Genomic DNA, 18,283 nt, shown 5'->3' with positions numbered 1-18,283 from the left:
ACTCACCCAACTCTCTCATGCCCATAGCCCAATGAATATCAGGTTATAAAGAGATGAGCTAATTAATACTACATTAAATCAAACTATATTTTGTTAGTTATGCCCTTTGCCTGTGTCTCTCTCTCTTCCATTAGGTCTTTTTACTGATTGAGACCTCTTTACACTTCTGTGAGTTTGTTGTATTACTCTGTATACATTATTCCAGCTTTTTCTTATCTATTTTCTTATCTATTTTAGTCTTTCTAAATCTGACACCTCCTTTCTTTTATGATGTAATATTTTTTTTTCCTCCTCATTTATGTTTTTCTTCCTCTTTCAGATTTTCTCTTTTCACCTCTGATCTATCTTTTCACCTTTGTTTGTTTTTGGTCCTTTCTTCTTCCTTTCTCCCTTCCTCCAGTCATTCCCTTTTATTTGTCATTTCTTGAATTGGCTGTTGTTTGAGATTAGTTTAAGGTTTCGTATTTCCTATTTTTCCCCAGCTTTACTAAGGTATAACTGACAAGCAAAAATTGTATACATTTACAGTGTACAACATGATGTTTTGGTGTATGTATACAGTGTGAAATAATTAATTCTAGATAATTAACATATCCATCACCTATATAGCTATTATTTTGTGGTGAGAATATTTGAGATCTGCTCTTTTAGCAATTTTCAGGTATACAGTACATTATTATTAACTATAGTGACCATGCTGTACCATAAATCTCCAGAACTTATTTGTCCCAATGGAAACAGTGTAACTTTTGACCAACATCTCCCCATTTCTCCTCCCTTACCCACCCCAGTCCCTGGCAACCATCATATCTGCTTTTACTGGATAAAAATCATGGGACCCTGTTGGTTGATTCATACTTATCTAAGAAAATATTGTTTTTCCCCTTTTAGGTTGCCATTCATTAATATTTATATCACTGTTCCTTTGAAGCAAAATAGTTTTATGTTTCTGTCCCTAATTATGTTCTTTTACTCTCAATGAATTGCTGTCAACTTTGAAATTACCATTTACTGATGGATACAATGACTTCAAAATTTCAAACTCAGGTTGTAAGCTGCACATGTCTAATATTTGTACAGTTTTTATAATAAAGCTAAATTCTAAGCACTGGAGGAAAAATTGCAAAGGGTCATATATTTTCATTCTGCATTTTCAATAGGAACTAAGCTCATAAATTAGTAAAAAGAAAAAATGCAGTAAATACAAAATGCTCTTCCTCATACACTGTATATATATTGAGTCAACATATATATATATTTTTTACTTCTAAATGATTTTCTAAATAACTAGAGTTCTCTTAACTCAGAATGTTTGTGCCTTCTTAAATTTATTACCACAGGCAACTTCAAATTTCTTCTACTTTGACTTACCATCTCTCACTTCCAGCCTAAATTTTCCTGTATTATTCTCCAAGAGAAACTACACAAGAGTTTTATAGTATTCTAGGGATCTTTTCATAGAAGTGGCAAGAATAATTTTGGGTGCCTGCTAACATCTGTTGTGTGATAATATGTGCTTTTAAAATGTAGTCATAAATATAATACATTCTTATCTAACACATGCATTGACAAAGCAATCACAATTTTCTTTACCTCCCCGCTTGTTGATCTTGGCGTAGCCAGGAGAATAGCTGCCCGACATGGAGGAAGAGCTGCTGAAAGCTACATGGGAAAGTCCAGAGACCAGTGGTTCATCACATTTTTCTGAAAAGAAAAGAGAGATTCGATAAAGATCTTTAAATAATGATTGGCATATGGTGCATAAAATAATTATTGAACATAGTACAAACTTTAAAACTCTTAAAACATTTAACAAATGATCTGAATTTAGGCAACTCTATTGTGCTAATTGTAGTAAATCATAGGAGCAATATAAACAAGCTTTTGATTTTCTTGAGTCTAGCTATAGCTAAGTGCATGATGCTGAAGGACCTAAACTCAGACCTGTTATCTAAGAATCTTTCATAGCAAGCTTCGGTATCTGGCATCTCCTGGAAATGTTTCGTACTTATACATTATAGGAATAGAGGATTAGAAACATTCGGATTTGAGGAGGCAAGACAAGAAGGAAACTTAGCAAAGTTTAAACACTAAAAACTGGGGAGCTGCTAACTAACATGCAAAACCAACAGATATCTGATGTCCAATATTGTACCTGTTGTACACCTAATGTGTATAACATATTTTAATGTGTATGCTTTTAATGTATTGTGCACTTAAAAATCTGTGAAGAGGGTAAATCTCATACTAAGAGTCCTTACTACAATTGAAATAAAAAGAAATAGGCGTCAGTAAGGGAGAACATAAAATAACCACCAGCTTGAGAAGTATTTAATATTACCATCTGAAAAACTAATCAGTTCCCATCATACTCAACCAATCAACTGCACTGGAATCAGGAAATACCTCAATTCTATTTGTAACACCTTCTGCACTTGGCTTTTATAATGTCATTAACATTTCTTCTCTCTTTTCTCACTAGCCTCTTGTTCTCTGATTCCTTTGATGGATCATTCTCATTTTCCTAATGTCCAAATGTCCCTAATGTTAAAGTGACCAGGACCCAACTCTTGGATCTCTTCTCAGCCTCCCCACCCTCTCTGGGAGATGGCATTGAAGGATGTGTCTTCTCAAACTGGAATTTTTCCAAATCCTACCACGCTCCTCATCTCGACAGCTACAGACTTGGCCCAAGCAGCTTCCAATGATGACTATTGTAAAAGACTGAGTAGCCATGCTGGGTCTTCCCTGGTTCCTCTGTGGTCCTTCTACACATAGTAGCCAAAGGGATACTTTTCTAAAAAATGAGAACAGAAATGTAGCTGCTGTATGTAAAACGTCTCCTGATTTCTGATCTCAACTTGGAATACTGTTCAAAGCCTACACTGGCTACCACGCTGTTCCCATCTCTTTCCCATGCCCTGTCCATCTCTGTCCATCCACCATGGCCTCCTCCTCCTCCTCCCTTCAGGGCAAGCCTGCTCCTAACTGCTGCCTTTGCAATTTCTTTCCCATGTACTACACAAGGCTCATTCCTGTCTACTCCCAGGTGTCTGCTCAACATTATCTTCACCACTGCAGACAAGCTCTGCTAGTCCACCCAGCTGAAAGAGCAATCTGCTGCCATGAGTCTCTGTACTTACAGCTGCTTTATTCTCCTTCATAGCACTTAGCACCCCCTGACATGCTATGTTTTGACTCATTTAATTGTTTGGCTGCCTCTCTCTCCCACTAGACTGTAAGCTTCATGGGAATAAAGCTTATTGACAGTTTGCTTAATGCTTACTCTGCAGTGATCTGAACAATGCCTGGCACTTGGCACAAACTCTAAAAACATTTGTAGAATGAATGAATGAACAAAAAACTTAACCAAGTAAACTCAACAAATCTCAGAGTACAGAAGCACAGTACCAAAGTCCAACATGTTACAACCTTAATTTTTAGAGAGGTGGTCTTAAATTCCCCCAAAATGTTTACAAGTTCTCAGAACTTTGTTTAATAAAACAAACAAAAAAGGTTGCTGTACATATTCTAGAATACTTCTCTCTCAGAAAAATTTATAAACAGAAAAAAAACTTTAATAATAGAAGCAATAAACTCATTTTCTTGAAAATTCCCTTAAGTGGAGCTTAGTCCCTCATGACTTTGGAGCAATGAATTATTATTTATTATGTTACTACGCAAGTAAGTACAAATTGGAAGTTATATGAACAAATCCATCTTCATATAATATTGCTAGATTTCTTATTTTTCTTAGTTATATTGCAAGTACCTTTGGGAAATATGGCATGTGTGTATGAATGAATATATTCCCCAGAAAGTTAAATGTAAAAGAACAAAAAGATAAACACAAAATTTGTTTTAAAAGTATCAGTTCACAACACTATAAAGAATTCCACACTAATTGATAAAATGTGCTTTTCTATTTAGCTGCAAATAAGCACAAATATACATTCTTGATTTTTCTACTTTCTGATTCTTTTGAGTATAAATTTTGACATAAATTCTGCATTTAACTGGAGTAAGCCTTATTTCTAATGCTCCCATTCTATTAAGAATGTGCTAAGATCCATTCATTTTCCTTCCATCCTTTCAAATATGCATCGAATGCCTTGCTGTGCCCAGCACTGAAGTGCAGCAGCAGATGAAATGGATAAGGGCCTTTCTTTATGGAGTTCATGTTTGAGTGAGGAGAAACATACTAAGAATAACCATGTAAATTTACAGTATGGTGTGGTTGTGATGAATACTATGGAGGAACCTTAACTATGAGACAAGGGGCAGGGAGTTTGGGAGTGGGTGGGGGTGGAGAGAGTTGTGGTTTGGTTCTGCCTTGTCAAGGAAAGCCTCCTGGACCAGGTACCACCTGAGTAGTGAGAAAATGAGGAAGGGAGCTGTATTAGAAATCAGGAGGCTCACGCTGGGAGAAACTTTCTAGTCTAAACCTACTCAACCGGGATAGCTTGAAATAATGAAAGTCACATTTCCTAAAAGTATGTATTCAATGCACATATGTCATTGCAGTGAAAGTTATTAAAATAAAATTGGAAATGATTAATCAAATGATCCTTTAGCTAATTTAAATTTAGAATTGAAATATAGTGTTTATAAAACCCTAAGATAGCCTACCCTATTACATTTAAAAACGATCGACTTCCGTAACCAATTGATCATCTTAATATCAGATTTTAAATTATTTTTGCTAATTTTAAAAATCAGTTGAAAATAAATTTTAAAATCTGAGAAATTAAAATAAATTTTGAAAATTGTATAATTACTCAGAATAATTAGAATAAAATTGGGATCAGCAGAGATAAGAGCGAATGAGATATTTATGTTTTTTAAAAGCGACTATAAATTATCAGAATTTAAGTTTTGGCAACCTCATAGTCTTCTAAGTTGAAACAATCTATAATCATAAGATTAAATATGAAAAAGGCTAAAATACTACATTTTATTTTGGAGGATGTTAATCACAAATAGTTATTGATATCTTACTCTATGCATTTCATTGCTGTACCTCTTTAGGCAATGCAAACAAAATATATGTGACCCACTCCTCCATGAAGGGCAATAATAAATGAATTTACAAAAAGTAATTAAACATGAAACAAGAAAATAGTAAAAAAAAAATTGTAATTCAATGCCAAATAGAATATAATCAAATACTTAAAGTAACAAATAAATCTAAAATACAGGGCTGTTGTTCAAGTGAGTTTCCTGTTAGGCCTGGCTCTATTATAAACGTGTGACCTTGAATATGTCTATTAACCCCTTTCCTAAGGATGACACACATAATATGAAGAACTTTAGCTAAGTTTCTCTCAAGCTCTGAAAACTTTAAGAAATGGCAAGCACAGAAGTCAGCAAACTATGGTCTGCAGGCCAAACCCAGCTCGCAGCTTGCTTTTGGCTAAGTACAGTTTTATCGGAGCTCAGCTACACTCACACTCATTCATTAGCATATTACCCATGACTGCTTTCCCACAACAGCAGAATGTTGCAATAGACGCCATATGGACTGCAAAACTAAAATATTTACTATCTGACCTCTTTCACAAAAAGTTTTCCAACCACAGGCTTGATATAACAAATATTTCCAAGTATTGAGGAATAAGAATGATTAATGATCACTTATGGTGCCGGGTAACATACAAACAATGAATGGAACCTGAAGAATTGAGAGGCTCCAGATAGATAGAGAAAGAGTTTAAAACATTCTAGAAAGAGGACACAGCCTCAGCATCATCACAGAGGCCACGATGGGTATCAAATTTCCCAGCGATGTCTGTAGCAGCACTCCATGCGTGCACACATTGCCACACTGACGATAATGATGAACTGCCCATTTTTATTTCCAACTGTAATAGTGGTTGTTACACATTACGCATCCTAAAGAGCCAGCTTGCTGCTTGCGCTTGAACATGTATCTCAATATTCTGCAGACATTAAATAGTAGGGCATTGGGAAAATCCCTGGAGAAAGTTAGAATTTTTATAGAGTGGTAAAGGAGGGAGGGATGGGGAGAGAGAGAATGAGGGACAGAGGGGAAGAGAGAGAGAGAAATAAAAAGTAGAGGAAGAGGGGGAGAGAGAGAGAGAGATGAGCACTGAAAAGATTTAGTATTATTTAGTATAGTATTTTTCCATACTGGGATAACTTCCAAAACTACAGCCACACACAGCTATGGCAAATATTTGGTCTCCAATGTACTTCCCTTCCAGGGAATCTTGGATGAAAACTAGAGGAGCAGATGGGCCTTGAGTTTTATTTTCACACAATTTCAGTCAATCAGGAAGGCAGACTAGCTGTAAGAAGTCTGCACTAACTCAAGCTGCAACAGAGGAAATTACTGGCAAATAGAGGTGAAATGGCTGTTGCCCTTTACCTAAAAGAGCATGGTTGAGAGGCTTGGTTATTAGCAATGGTTATCAGCAGGAATTTGCAAGGTCAAAGGACTTCAGAACACATGAAACTGACATCAGAGTACGGCATTCGAATGTGTCTCTGATTAAAAATAATGTTGGAAATTCTTCATGAAATGGTATTTTTTTTAAAAACCACAGCACTTAAAATATGTTTTCTAATCCCTACTTGGTAATATAAGCCTAATACAAAAAACAGTTAGAAACCACAAAGGATTCCAGAATCAAGCAGTGCTATCTGGACAGAAATTCTAGCAATAACATCCTCATTTGCATATTAGGGAAAAAGCTACTGTGAAAAGTACATTCTCAACTGAATGCATCACTCAGTGGTCCCCCTATGTCCTATGTACATATTCAATTCCTACCTTCTGAAGCTGGAGCTACTTTACCTACACTTGCGTGCTTACCTGCCTCAGGTTTTATGACTGTTCCTCTCCATAGTCAGGAGAAATTCAAGAGGCCTCAGCAAGACTTCCCCATAAAGTCACATTCTGCTTGCAATCAATAGGCTCTTACTTTGCTCCTTATGACTAAAACTACCTTGAATTACAATGTGAACAGTTGTACTACTTCTCTTCTCTGTCTCCCCAGGTATTATGCCTGCTCCTTCATGAGATTTTCTGTCTCCCGTGATTTCTGGTTTCCGATCTCAGTGCTCCAGGACCTTATCTTACCTCCAGCTTCTCAACTTCCCTATGCTGCCTGCTTACCTACGTTCTTGACAATTGCTAATTATTTTATTCACTGACCTGACTATGCACCTACCTGTACATTTACCTGACATTTACTGTGTCCAAACTACTGCTTGTTATCATATCACCCTGGGACCCTTTGCCTGACTTCCCAGACAGACGATGCTTGTGGTTACACTGCGTCTAAGGCAGTGTGAAACCCCTTGGACAAAAAGTGGTATTTCTTGTCTAGCCTAACAGACAGTTTCAGGATTTGAATGAAAAAGTAGCTGAAGTCATGACCCAGGTGTTTCCTAATTATTGAGATTAATGTAGTCCCATTGAGGTCTTTATAAATTATTAGTAGCATTACTCTGACCAAGAGAAGACTTTTATGGGATCTAGCACATCTATATTACAAAGACTTTTTCCCCAAGACTATGATTCCTTGTTTTTCTCAGTAAGAAAGAGAGAGAGAGAGGAAGGGAGGGAGGAAAAGAAAAGAAAGGAGTTCACAATCTGTTTCTTTATGGCTGTAGCACACCCACTATTTGTTTTTTACTCCCATAAACTCGGGCAGCTGGTTGTGGAAGAATTTGTTGTGATATGATTAGAAGCTTGGTGCTTTGTCTCCCTTTCTTGATGAACATTACTAAGATAGGCACCATATATTTTCACTTCAGAACTTTAGCAGTCCATTAAAATACAAGAACAAATGTTGATCATTTCAATATGTTATGTGTACAACTCCCATACCCAAATTACCTCTCTTTGTGAAAAAGGTATAATCATGTCTGGAACCCAAATTTTGTTTAAATGTAATTTATATCATCTGATTTTCAAGTATTGTATTCTTCTTTAATAACATATGGAAAGTATGGGCAATGGAATATGAATTCTCTTTCAATATTTCTTATAATTTTTTAATATAGTTGAGGTCCAATTATTTTTAGCTTAACATCTAATAACTATTTCTGGGTGGATAGTCATGATTTTCAGAGGCAACATCGACTCCTTATAATCAAATGATCCAGTATCTTTTTTAACAACCTGGATGGAACTGGAGACCATTCTTCTAAGTGAGTAATCACAAGAATGGAAAAACAAACAACACATGTACTCAGTACTAACCTAGAACTAACTGATCAACACTTATGTGCACATATGGAAATAAAACTCAACAGGAATCAAGCAGATGGGAGGAGGGGAGTGGGGAAGAGTAAATTCACACCTAACATGTACAATGCACGCTACCTGGGTGAAGGGCACACTTATAACTTTGACTCAAATTGTACAAAAGCAAATGATGTAATCAAAATGCATGTATCCCCATAATATTCTGAATTTTTTTAAATATAGATTTTATTCCGAGCAACATATAGTTGGGCAATTTATTTAATCCTATTTTACTCAGAGTCTCTTTAGTTTTTCTATGATTTCAAAAGTTCTTTTGCAGTTTTGAATTAATTGTTCTAGATTTTTAAATCAGAATAGAAAATCAATGGTTAAAAAAAATCAGTGTTATATAATAGAAATATACTATTACTATAAAAATGTTTTCTTTTTCTTGAGGTAAAGACATCACTGATTCCTGCTCAATCTCCTAGGTTATATATCTTCATTTATATTGCATTTTCCTTCCATTTTTATGGTTCATAAATTGCTTTGTGCATCTCTTGTTCCAGTTTCCCTGGCCTATTCTTTGTCATTGGTAATAAGATCCATTTTTCTCCTGATCCTTTAAAATCTTATACAGAGACAGAAAGACCTTCATAATCAATGGAAGTAATCACTGTTACTAGTATTCATAGATATATAAATACACATGGGAACATTTAACAGATCTATAGGTATACCCACAACTAAACAAGAGCATTCATACTGTGATCTTTAATATACTTTCTTACTCACTCATCTACCATAGAAACTCCCATACAGATACTGCCTCATTTCATGTATTTCATTTTATAAACAGATATTTATATTCAGTTCTGAGCAGTAGAGTTAACTTGCTTTGCACAGGAAATGCGAGAGTGTTAGATCATTAGCAAAATAAATTATATAATTTCATTGAGAAGTAATTATTTTTTTTCCATACAATCTATGAGAAAATTAACTTGGTTTTGTTTACCTTCCCCACAAAGGGACTTATCTGGGACAGTGGCCATGAACAAAAGTACAATTAGTTTGTCATCAAGTGCTAATTTAGGAAAATGCTAAAGATAATGAAACTGGAATTAAATTAATCGAGTGAACATAACTTCTCTGATATGCAGTGAAAAGTTCCAAGTAAAAAAAAGAAATTCATGCCCCCCCACCTTTTTCTTCTCACTAAATCTTATATAGGAGACTTCATTTACTCTTTTGTTCCTTTTCCATTTAATGAGACAAAGCTCAACATGCTCCTGTTATAGTAGCCATGAGCCCGACTGAGGCAGCCTTTCTACCTTCCACCTCAACCCTTGCAATTTGGAGGACCAAGAATGGCCAGATGGCAGAGGTTATTAAACTAAAATCAGCAAATCAATCGATAACAATAGCAGTCATTTATTGAATATTTACATGGCAGGCAATAAAATACTTTTAGTGAATTATCTCTTGCATTTATTATAGTAATCCTTTAAGATAGGTATTGTTATCATCTTACAGATGACAAAGCTTACAATCTCACAGGTAAAGGATAAGAGTTGAGACAAAACCCAAGTTCTGATCATAAGCCTCGCTTTTGAGGTCTAGACTGCAAGGTAACACTGTCTTCTACAATTCCTTTAGATAAAATTCACATATGTTGCACTGGGTCTATAGGCTATGCAGATTTCCTAATAATAAATTGACAAATTGTTCTCACTACATTTTGTTTGGGTCCCAAGAATGTACTTCCAGTGATACCCTATAAAACAATATTGGAGCAATTTCACCATTTTCTGTGCCACAGCAGATTCACATCCTTTAACTAGAAGGAAGAGTTTTCCAGAGTTTTAAATAGGTGTTCTCAGAGCAAACCATACATAATCAGCCATTTAATTGACGTGCCTACACTGAATAAACTCAGCAAAGTACATCAACTTCATTTGTTCATATTAATTCAGTAACCATTTATTGGATCTATCTTTCGTGCTTCAATCTTAATCTCCTTACAATCCATTTCTTCCTAATTGCCAGATGAATTTTTTGAAAATCAAGATCAGATTATGCCATGCCCTAAAAATTTTCCAATGGCTTTTCTTCTTCTTTAGTATGAAATCCAAGCTCTACCCGGCCCGAGTCGGTCTGGCCTTGATGATATTACTGGTGCCATTTCATTTCACTCCTCCTCTGGGCCACTATGTTTTAGATTCTCTGTCTCCTCTCTTTTTCAGACACACCAAGCACAGTCTTGCTCAAGGGCTTTCCACCCTCCCTGATTTCCAGCTAGAATTCTCCTCCCCAGGTCTAAAAGGGTTGGCTTCTTTCCATTCAGACCCTGACTCCAACAGCACCTTTTCCTTTTCTGACCAGTTCTCAAAGGACATGAACAGAACTTTTCAAAAGAAGACAAACTAGTGGCCAACAAACATATGAAAAAATGCTCAACATCTCTAATCATCAGAGAAATGCAAATCAAAATCACAATGAGATATTGCTTATCTCTAGTGAGAATGGCCTTTATCAAGAAGTCCCAAAACAATAAATGTTGGCATGGATGCAGAGAGAGAGGACCACTCCTACACAGCTGGTAGGACTGCAAACTAGTTACAACCTCTGTGGAAAGCAATATGGAGACATATCAGAGAGCTACAAGTAGAACTACCATTTGATCTAGCAATCCCATTACTAGGCATCTACCCAAAGAAAAAAAAGACATTCTATTAAAAAGACATCTACATTCGAATGCTTATAGCAGCACAATTCACAATTGCAAAGTTGTGGAAACAAAGTGACCATCAACATGAATGGATTAGTAAAATGTGGTATATGTATACCATGGAATTATGCTCAGCCACAATAAACAATGGTGATCTAGCACCTCTTGTATTATCCTGGATGAAGCTGGAGTCTATTCTTCTAAGTGAAATACCCCAAGAATGGAAAAACAAGCACCACATGTACTCAACATCAAACTGGGATTAACTGAGTAACACTTATATGCACATACAGTAATAACATTCATCGGGTGTCAGGCAGGTGACAGGGGAGGAGGAGATGGGTATATTCACACATAATGGGTGTGGTGCACACCGTTTTGGGGATGGACACACTTGAAGCTCTGACTCAGGTGAGGTAAAGGTAATATATGTAACCTAAACATTTGTACCCTGGTCATATGCTGGGGGGAAAAAAAAAAAAGATCAAACAGCAAAAAAGCAAAATAAACTAAGCAATACAACTTCCACCTTCATACTCTTCAGGTATTGCTTGCTGTTCTATCACACTATCTTATTTTGTTCATACCACCAATCACAATTTGAAATTATCTTGTTTGTTTTTCAACTCGTTTATGACTTTTCTTGTTAACTGGGTTGTAAATACAATGAGAGCAAGGCAGGAATCTGACTGCTTGACCCTGTATTCTCAGAGCCTTAAGAACCTTAGATGTATATAAACTTTGTGAAAAGTTGTTGAATCAATGAATTACTGACAATGTTAAGCCATAAATCCATCCAAAAACAAGCTAGGTAAAATAGTTCCTAGTTTTGGGCTACTAAGATGTATTTATTTCATCTGTTTAGCTCTTAACAGATTTTTTTTTTATTTTGCATTTTAAAATCTGCATTGCAAAACAGAGATGGCTTCATTCCATGATGTTATACACAGATCATCTTCACTGTGTCCCACGTAAGAAAGGTGATCTTTCTGATCTTCACCAACTTAAAATGACTTGTAATTTGGAACCCTTGAATTACACAGACGGTTTGTCTAAATCATCAATATATACCTCTAAAACTTTTAAAGTCTTTTGGCTCCAGCAAATGAGTTTTGTGAGAGTTGAAGCTATGCTTTTACATCTCTTTTTAGTCTTCAAAAGAAGGTGAGACTTTGATGTTTCTAATACAATGTTTTCATTCTGTATCATTGAAAATCTATTGTGATCAATGTTTGTTTATATGTTGATTTCCTTGCTGATGATCCCTTCTTGAGAAAGGGAACTTCTTTACATTCTCAATATGCAGAGATGTAGAGCACAGGTAGAAAATCTTCATATGTTTTGAAAAATATTGAACACAATCAGTATAGTAGCTTATGGCAATGAATAAATTCAATATTATGATCTTAAAAATTGGTTCACATTTCTTTCATTTTCCTTTCTGTTGGTCCATTTTCCTTTTGTTGGTTTATCTATGTTCAAAAGAAAAGTAGAATACAAGTCATACAGCTCGAAAATCAGTCATGTTTGCAAGAATCATGGTTGTAAATCAAATAGGAAATTGTCTGGTCTGCATGTACCAAGGGCAAATTACTTTGAGACGTAGTTCAAATTTTGCTGGACATTTAACAGCTGCAGCATATTTCTGACAGATGGTATAACAGATGAATCAGTTTTAAATTATCTACTGAACTGTTATATACTAGATATGAGATAGATTTGTGACGCTTTTTTAAAAAAGTTAAGCTTTTGTCTCCTCTAAGTTGATCTTTTAATTTAACAGAAACAAATTCTACAGTATAATACAAATCGATTTTTACCCTTTGTGCAATCTGGTAAAAAATTTGAAATTTTAATTTCTATTATTTCATGCAAAAAAGAAAATGGTATTCAAAAAGCAAATTAACACCCACAAGCCAGGTAGAGGTTTTAATTTCTAAAACAGTAATGACAATAGTCTTCTTTAAAAAAAAAGAAACAAAAAACTCAAGTCCTACAGTCTCATAAGTTAGCGCTACCTAGAACTTTTAATAAAATAATAATTCAATGACTGTCAAGGTCAACTGTAATATGACTAAATGAACTTGAGTACTCTTAAGGTTTTCAATGACTATGGACAGTATCCATTTGGATTGCAATTTAATGATCCTTTGGTAAATCTATTTTTTTACTTTCTAGTTTCATTAACTGGTTAATTCAAAGATAGCATTTAACAATAAAAAGCAATGTATTTATTTGCAGCCAAGTCTATTTCCTGGACTAGTTAACCCACCTTTATCTTCCAATAACTGATTAAATGCTACCGATAAACATCCTCCAGCCTGGCTTAAGTCACTTCAGAAGAGACCATGCATTCAGTAGGGACAAAGTGAACAGTAGAGCCCTATAGAGTCAGTAAGACTGAAGCTGTAGAAGAATGTTCAGGTAATTGGCAAATATTTATGGCGTGTTAGGTTAAATAATACTTATATGGAACAGTATTTATAATATAACCTAATTTTATGATGCATATTTATACATGAAAAAAATGACTGAAAGTATATGAAAGCCAACATGCTAACCATGATGTTATAATGGTTATTAGATAATTATTTACCTTTATTTTCTTCTCTGTTTTCTAGTTTCAAAATGTTCTTTGGTTAACAGATATTGATTTCACATGATATAATAAATAATATTAAGGATAACTGCCCAGTGATACTGAGTGCAAATATGTTATGCATTCATTTATTCATTCAACGATTATTTATTGAGTGCCTGCAATCAGGGTACAAGAGTGAACCACACAGAGTTTTCTAGTATAATAAACAATAAACAAAAAATACACAATATTTCAGATGATGATAATAGTTATGGGGAAAACAGCAATAAAGGAAGATGAGGGGTTCGGGTGGGTGTATGTATGCTCTTTACCTTAGAGGCTCAGGAAGGTTTCATGGATAAGACATTATTTTTAGCAGAAATCTCATGGAGAAGAGAGAACAAGTCATAGGATTATTTGATATCTGTGGAACTGTAATTCTAGAAAAACAAACCCAAGTGAGAAGGCCCAGGAGCAGAAACAAGGAACAGGGCTGCTCAGGGTCTCACAGGGGCTAGTGAGGATGGAGTAGGAGAGAGATGTGGGTAAAAGACAAGGAAAGAGGCGGAAGAGACTGCAAACAATGGGATTTCATGACAAGAGAAAATGTGGTATTTTACCAAGTTTATCATAAAGGAAGCAGAAGTTTCACGCAAGCAGTATTTTTTTTAAATATAGAAATCATTCTACTAAAATTAATAAGGGCTGCCAGTAAGGGTTATAATTCTAACTAATTCAAATAAACTTTTTTTCTCCAATATTTATAGGGAAAATAACTGGGAGAGTATTTCATCCCCTGGAGATATATATATATATATATATATATATATATATACACACACACACACACACACATATATAACTTCATCTTCAATTACCATTAGTTTAATTTCTGATAATCTAGAATTTACTAATTTACCCATAACATTTTTGAATTTATTTAGATTTTGAGTCACACACTATCTTTTAAAGAAACAACTTGAAATATATTTCCCTGTGTTTCCCAAGAATCTGATTTGATTTTCCCCAAAATGCCTTCAACAACACAGAGGATCTGGTGTCAGATAAAACAAAAACAGTTGTATATCCTTCCATAAGGGTTTGTCTTCTAGTAGAAAAAGAAAGTACACAGCTAACTATGGCCAATGGGATGATAGTTATTGATATGATTGTTGAATAAAGGGAACAGGTAAGATGAGCTCTGCCTGTAGAGGTAAGGGCAGTTTGAAGTTTTAATGTTTTAAAAAAATATAAAATGATAAAAGAAAATTCAATACATGGAAAATGGCAGAAAAGAGCATTCCAGGCAATAGAATCAATGTCACAAAAAGTTGTAAATATGGGAATGTATAGCATATTGAAGAAGAATAAGACAAAAAAAACCTTTAAAAACAACTAAAAAAACAAACAAACAAACAAAAAAAAAAAACAAAAAAAGGCTTACAAATTTGTTCTTGCTGCCTAAAGTGGTCCTTTCCCAATTTTCTCTTGGATAACTGAACGTGTCTTAAACCAAATGCAAGGAGAGACCTTCCCTGCCTTCTCCAACCCTTAAACTAAATTTAGTCCACCTCCATTTCTTTTCAGAAAACCTACTTCCTTTTTTTTTTTGGTAGCAATTATGATAACCAGTAAGTGAGTATTCATCCGTGTATTTACTTGTTTAAAACCTAACTCTACCAAGAGTTGTCAACCCCATTAGCATAGGCCCCAAGACAATCTCTTTGCTTCTCTATACTCAGTACATAGGATGGTGACCAGTGCCCAGAAGGAGTAAATAGTGGATGGTACAGAGGGTGGCAATCATTGAGTTTACAGAAAAGATGATCTGAAATGTGATGCTGAGGGCAAACTGTGCAAATAATCTTACTCATCTGTTCCTATTTTGCACGTGCTCACATATTCTTTCAACAAATGTCTATTGAATACCTATTATATTTGAACCCAGGTATCTTTTACTTCACATTTACAAGGCTTCACAGGCTTATAAATGCCATGTAAATGCACATTATATTCTGTGATTATATCTATATTTAAGAAGAAAGATAACTTTGGCAGCCAGGTAGGCGAGTCGTAGTTAGAGATGTTTTCTAGAAACAAGAAGACTACCATGCAGCAGTGCAAACTTGAAGTGACATGAGGGGAATGAAGCCAGAGCCAGTGGGATCACAAGAAGAGAAAGATGCAAAATATATTTTGGAACTTGATTATCCACCAGATGTTAGAGGTAACAGACGAGAGACAAAAGTTACTGAGATATCTTATACGGATGCCTGAATATAGTGTAGAGCCATGCACTGATCAACGACTATAAAATATGATATTGAACCCATTTGCTTTCATTGCTTATTAAAACGGGATACTTGACTCACTTAAAAACATATGCCAAGATTCTATCTTCACACTCAACTGTGTTTTTGACCAAAAATGACCAGTCACAAATTCTGTAATAATAAATAATAAAATAATCAGTTGAAATAATAAAGTTCGCTTAACTAGAAAACAGAAAGCAAAGGCTGAAGCACCTGTAAAACATCCCTCAGGCTTTTAAGATTCTCACTGGCCTTCTTTCAGACAAAACTATCCAGGGCTTAATTTTAAATTTCCACATTACATTGTTAAACATTATTTCTCATATCATGCAACTTCGTTGTTAAGGTTTCTCCCGCAATGATAGCTCCATTACTGGGTGTTCTGTAAACTCAGAACCTTTTTTATTTTATTTTTTTTTAAAGAGGTAAGTAAACTGGAAAAGAAAGATAGCTGTGCACTCATGCCCGTTCATTTCTGACTTCTGACAGGCTTTCCTTTCAGCATTTTTCTTCCATATAACCTTTTGATCTTCCCTTTCTAATGCCTCTGTTTTTAAGCACACATACATTTCCCTTATTTTAGGAAGAAATACTTTTTATGCCACTGCTGACCCTTCCTTCCTTTCAAAGTCAGGCCCCTTAAATGAAGAGTTCCACACTTCACCACTGAAGAAATGCCCTGGGAATGTGAAGCTAATCTAAAGGTAAAAGCATACTATATTGATTTCCAGGAATGTATTATATTCCAAAGAAAGTTTCTTGCTTTGGTATGTATTTTTGATAATGCTTAATTTCTGAGTAATTTTGTCAGACGGATTCTATGAAATGTCAAAAACCACACCAATCTAAAAGAAAACAAACAAAATGCCATCTCAAGTACACATACTTGGGTGTACACTCATTTTAGATGGAACTGAATTGAGAAAATTGATTGAGTCCTATTTGTGACTATTCCCAGTCAAGAGTGTAGCAGTGGATTTGGCTTGTCAGTAGGAGGTTTTTGAGATAAGCCAATAGGAACTGAAGCCCAACTTTGGACTTAAGTAGGCAAGGACAGGACAGTCATGTCCAGAATGTTTGGGTCACAAAGAAAGGATCAAAAAGGAATCCAGTTGTAAGCCAGCAAACTAGGACCAGAACCCAGGGGATCAAAGGCTCAGCCTGACTGCAAGACTGTTGAGTACAATCTTGGACAACCTCTTCAGCGTTTGTGGTACTTCACACAGCCAGGTGTGCATGAGAAATAAAGCACTATAGTCTCTCAAGTTTTTTCATAGTTAAAAGGAGAACTTACACCTTCTGTGAATAGGACAAAAGGGAAAATATAAGCAAAGATTCAGAAATGAGACTAATTTGGAGGCTACAAAAACTAAGTTTGATCAATATGCAGGTGGATTTTGGAAAGTGGTAAAAAACAAACAAACAAACAAACAAAAAAAAAACAAAAAAACACAAAGAGCGAGAGCGAGAAGAAGAGAGAAATAGATTAAAAGTTAAGTAGTGTTCCGAGCCTTAAAAGCTAAGCAGAGAATCAGCAAGCTCATCTAGAAGGGAATTGGGAACAATTAAAGATTTCTGAACAGAGGAATTACAGAATAAAAGTGCAAGTGAGTTCTAAAAAAAAAAATAAAAATAAACACTGTTTGGGTTTTAAACTTCCTTACAGAGCGTGATTCCCAGAGAATGAATTCCAGATGGGAAAAGAAAATGCATCTTGAGAAAACAATGTAATCAGAAATAAATAGGAAATGGAGATAGCCTGATCCACTGAGTTCTGGATTGCTAAAGTTCATGCAGCTACCAAGAGATGAAGAGAGTTGTTGGTTTTACATTTTGAAATAAGAAATAGAGCCACAGCAATGAAAAATAAACGAGACATGTATATTCATGACCACCATAACGGAGAGATGGATGCAGTCTCATGGAAACAACCTCATTGTTTTCTGACACCTATATTTCTATGGAAGCTGCCCTCTGAACCTGAATGTATAAAACTCAAGTTCTAATTTCAATTCAGTTGCCCACTCTCTTGATCAAGTCACATACTGATGTTGAATCTCAGTTTCCCTGTCTATAAAGTAAGAGTAATGGACATCAAATCTTCAGGGATCCTTTGGTGGCAAACATTTCCAGACTCTACAATGTCAACAGACGTTTGTGAGAGTACAACATTTTAAAAAGCTAGCCTACCCTTTACTATCGCGAAGGTGCTCACTCAATTATCTCTTGCTCAGATAAAGTAATTAAACTTATCCAAAGAAAATAACAAAACAGACCTCTTAATGGGGGTATGGATTTATAGCAAAGCACTCAAAGAAAATTATTTTGCTCTTTTACCTTTTTTCAGGCTTAAAGCACTTCCTATGACCTAGATGAATCATCAAAGTAATAGATAATGACACTGAATTCCTTTGTCGGTAAAGCCTAGGACACGCTGCCAACCCTGC

General features: G+C 35.3%; 1 protein-coding gene across 1 annotated transcript in view; it reads right to left on the bottom strand.

The window, feature by feature from the left end:
* The window catches only part of CNTNAP2 (contactin associated protein 2), a 1,865,599-nt gene that overhangs the window by 1,302,070 nt on the left and 545,246 nt on the right, over positions 1 to 18,283 (bottom strand). The window contains exon 2 of the mRNA XM_012768220.3: positions 1,594 to 1,704. Coding sequence (XP_012623674.2) covers positions 1,594 to 1,704 — 111 coding nt within the window. The remainder of the gene's footprint in view (positions 1 to 1,593; positions 1,705 to 18,283) is intronic.

Source organism: Microcebus murinus, chromosome 9 (genome assembly GCF_040939455.1).
Source record: "Microcebus murinus isolate Inina chromosome 9, M.murinus_Inina_mat1.0, whole genome shotgun sequence".
Lineage (NCBI taxonomy): Eukaryota > Metazoa > Chordata > Mammalia > Primates > Cheirogaleidae > Microcebus > Microcebus murinus.
Note: the sequence above shows the minus strand (reverse complement) of the source record. Positions and strands in the feature narration are given on the sequence as shown.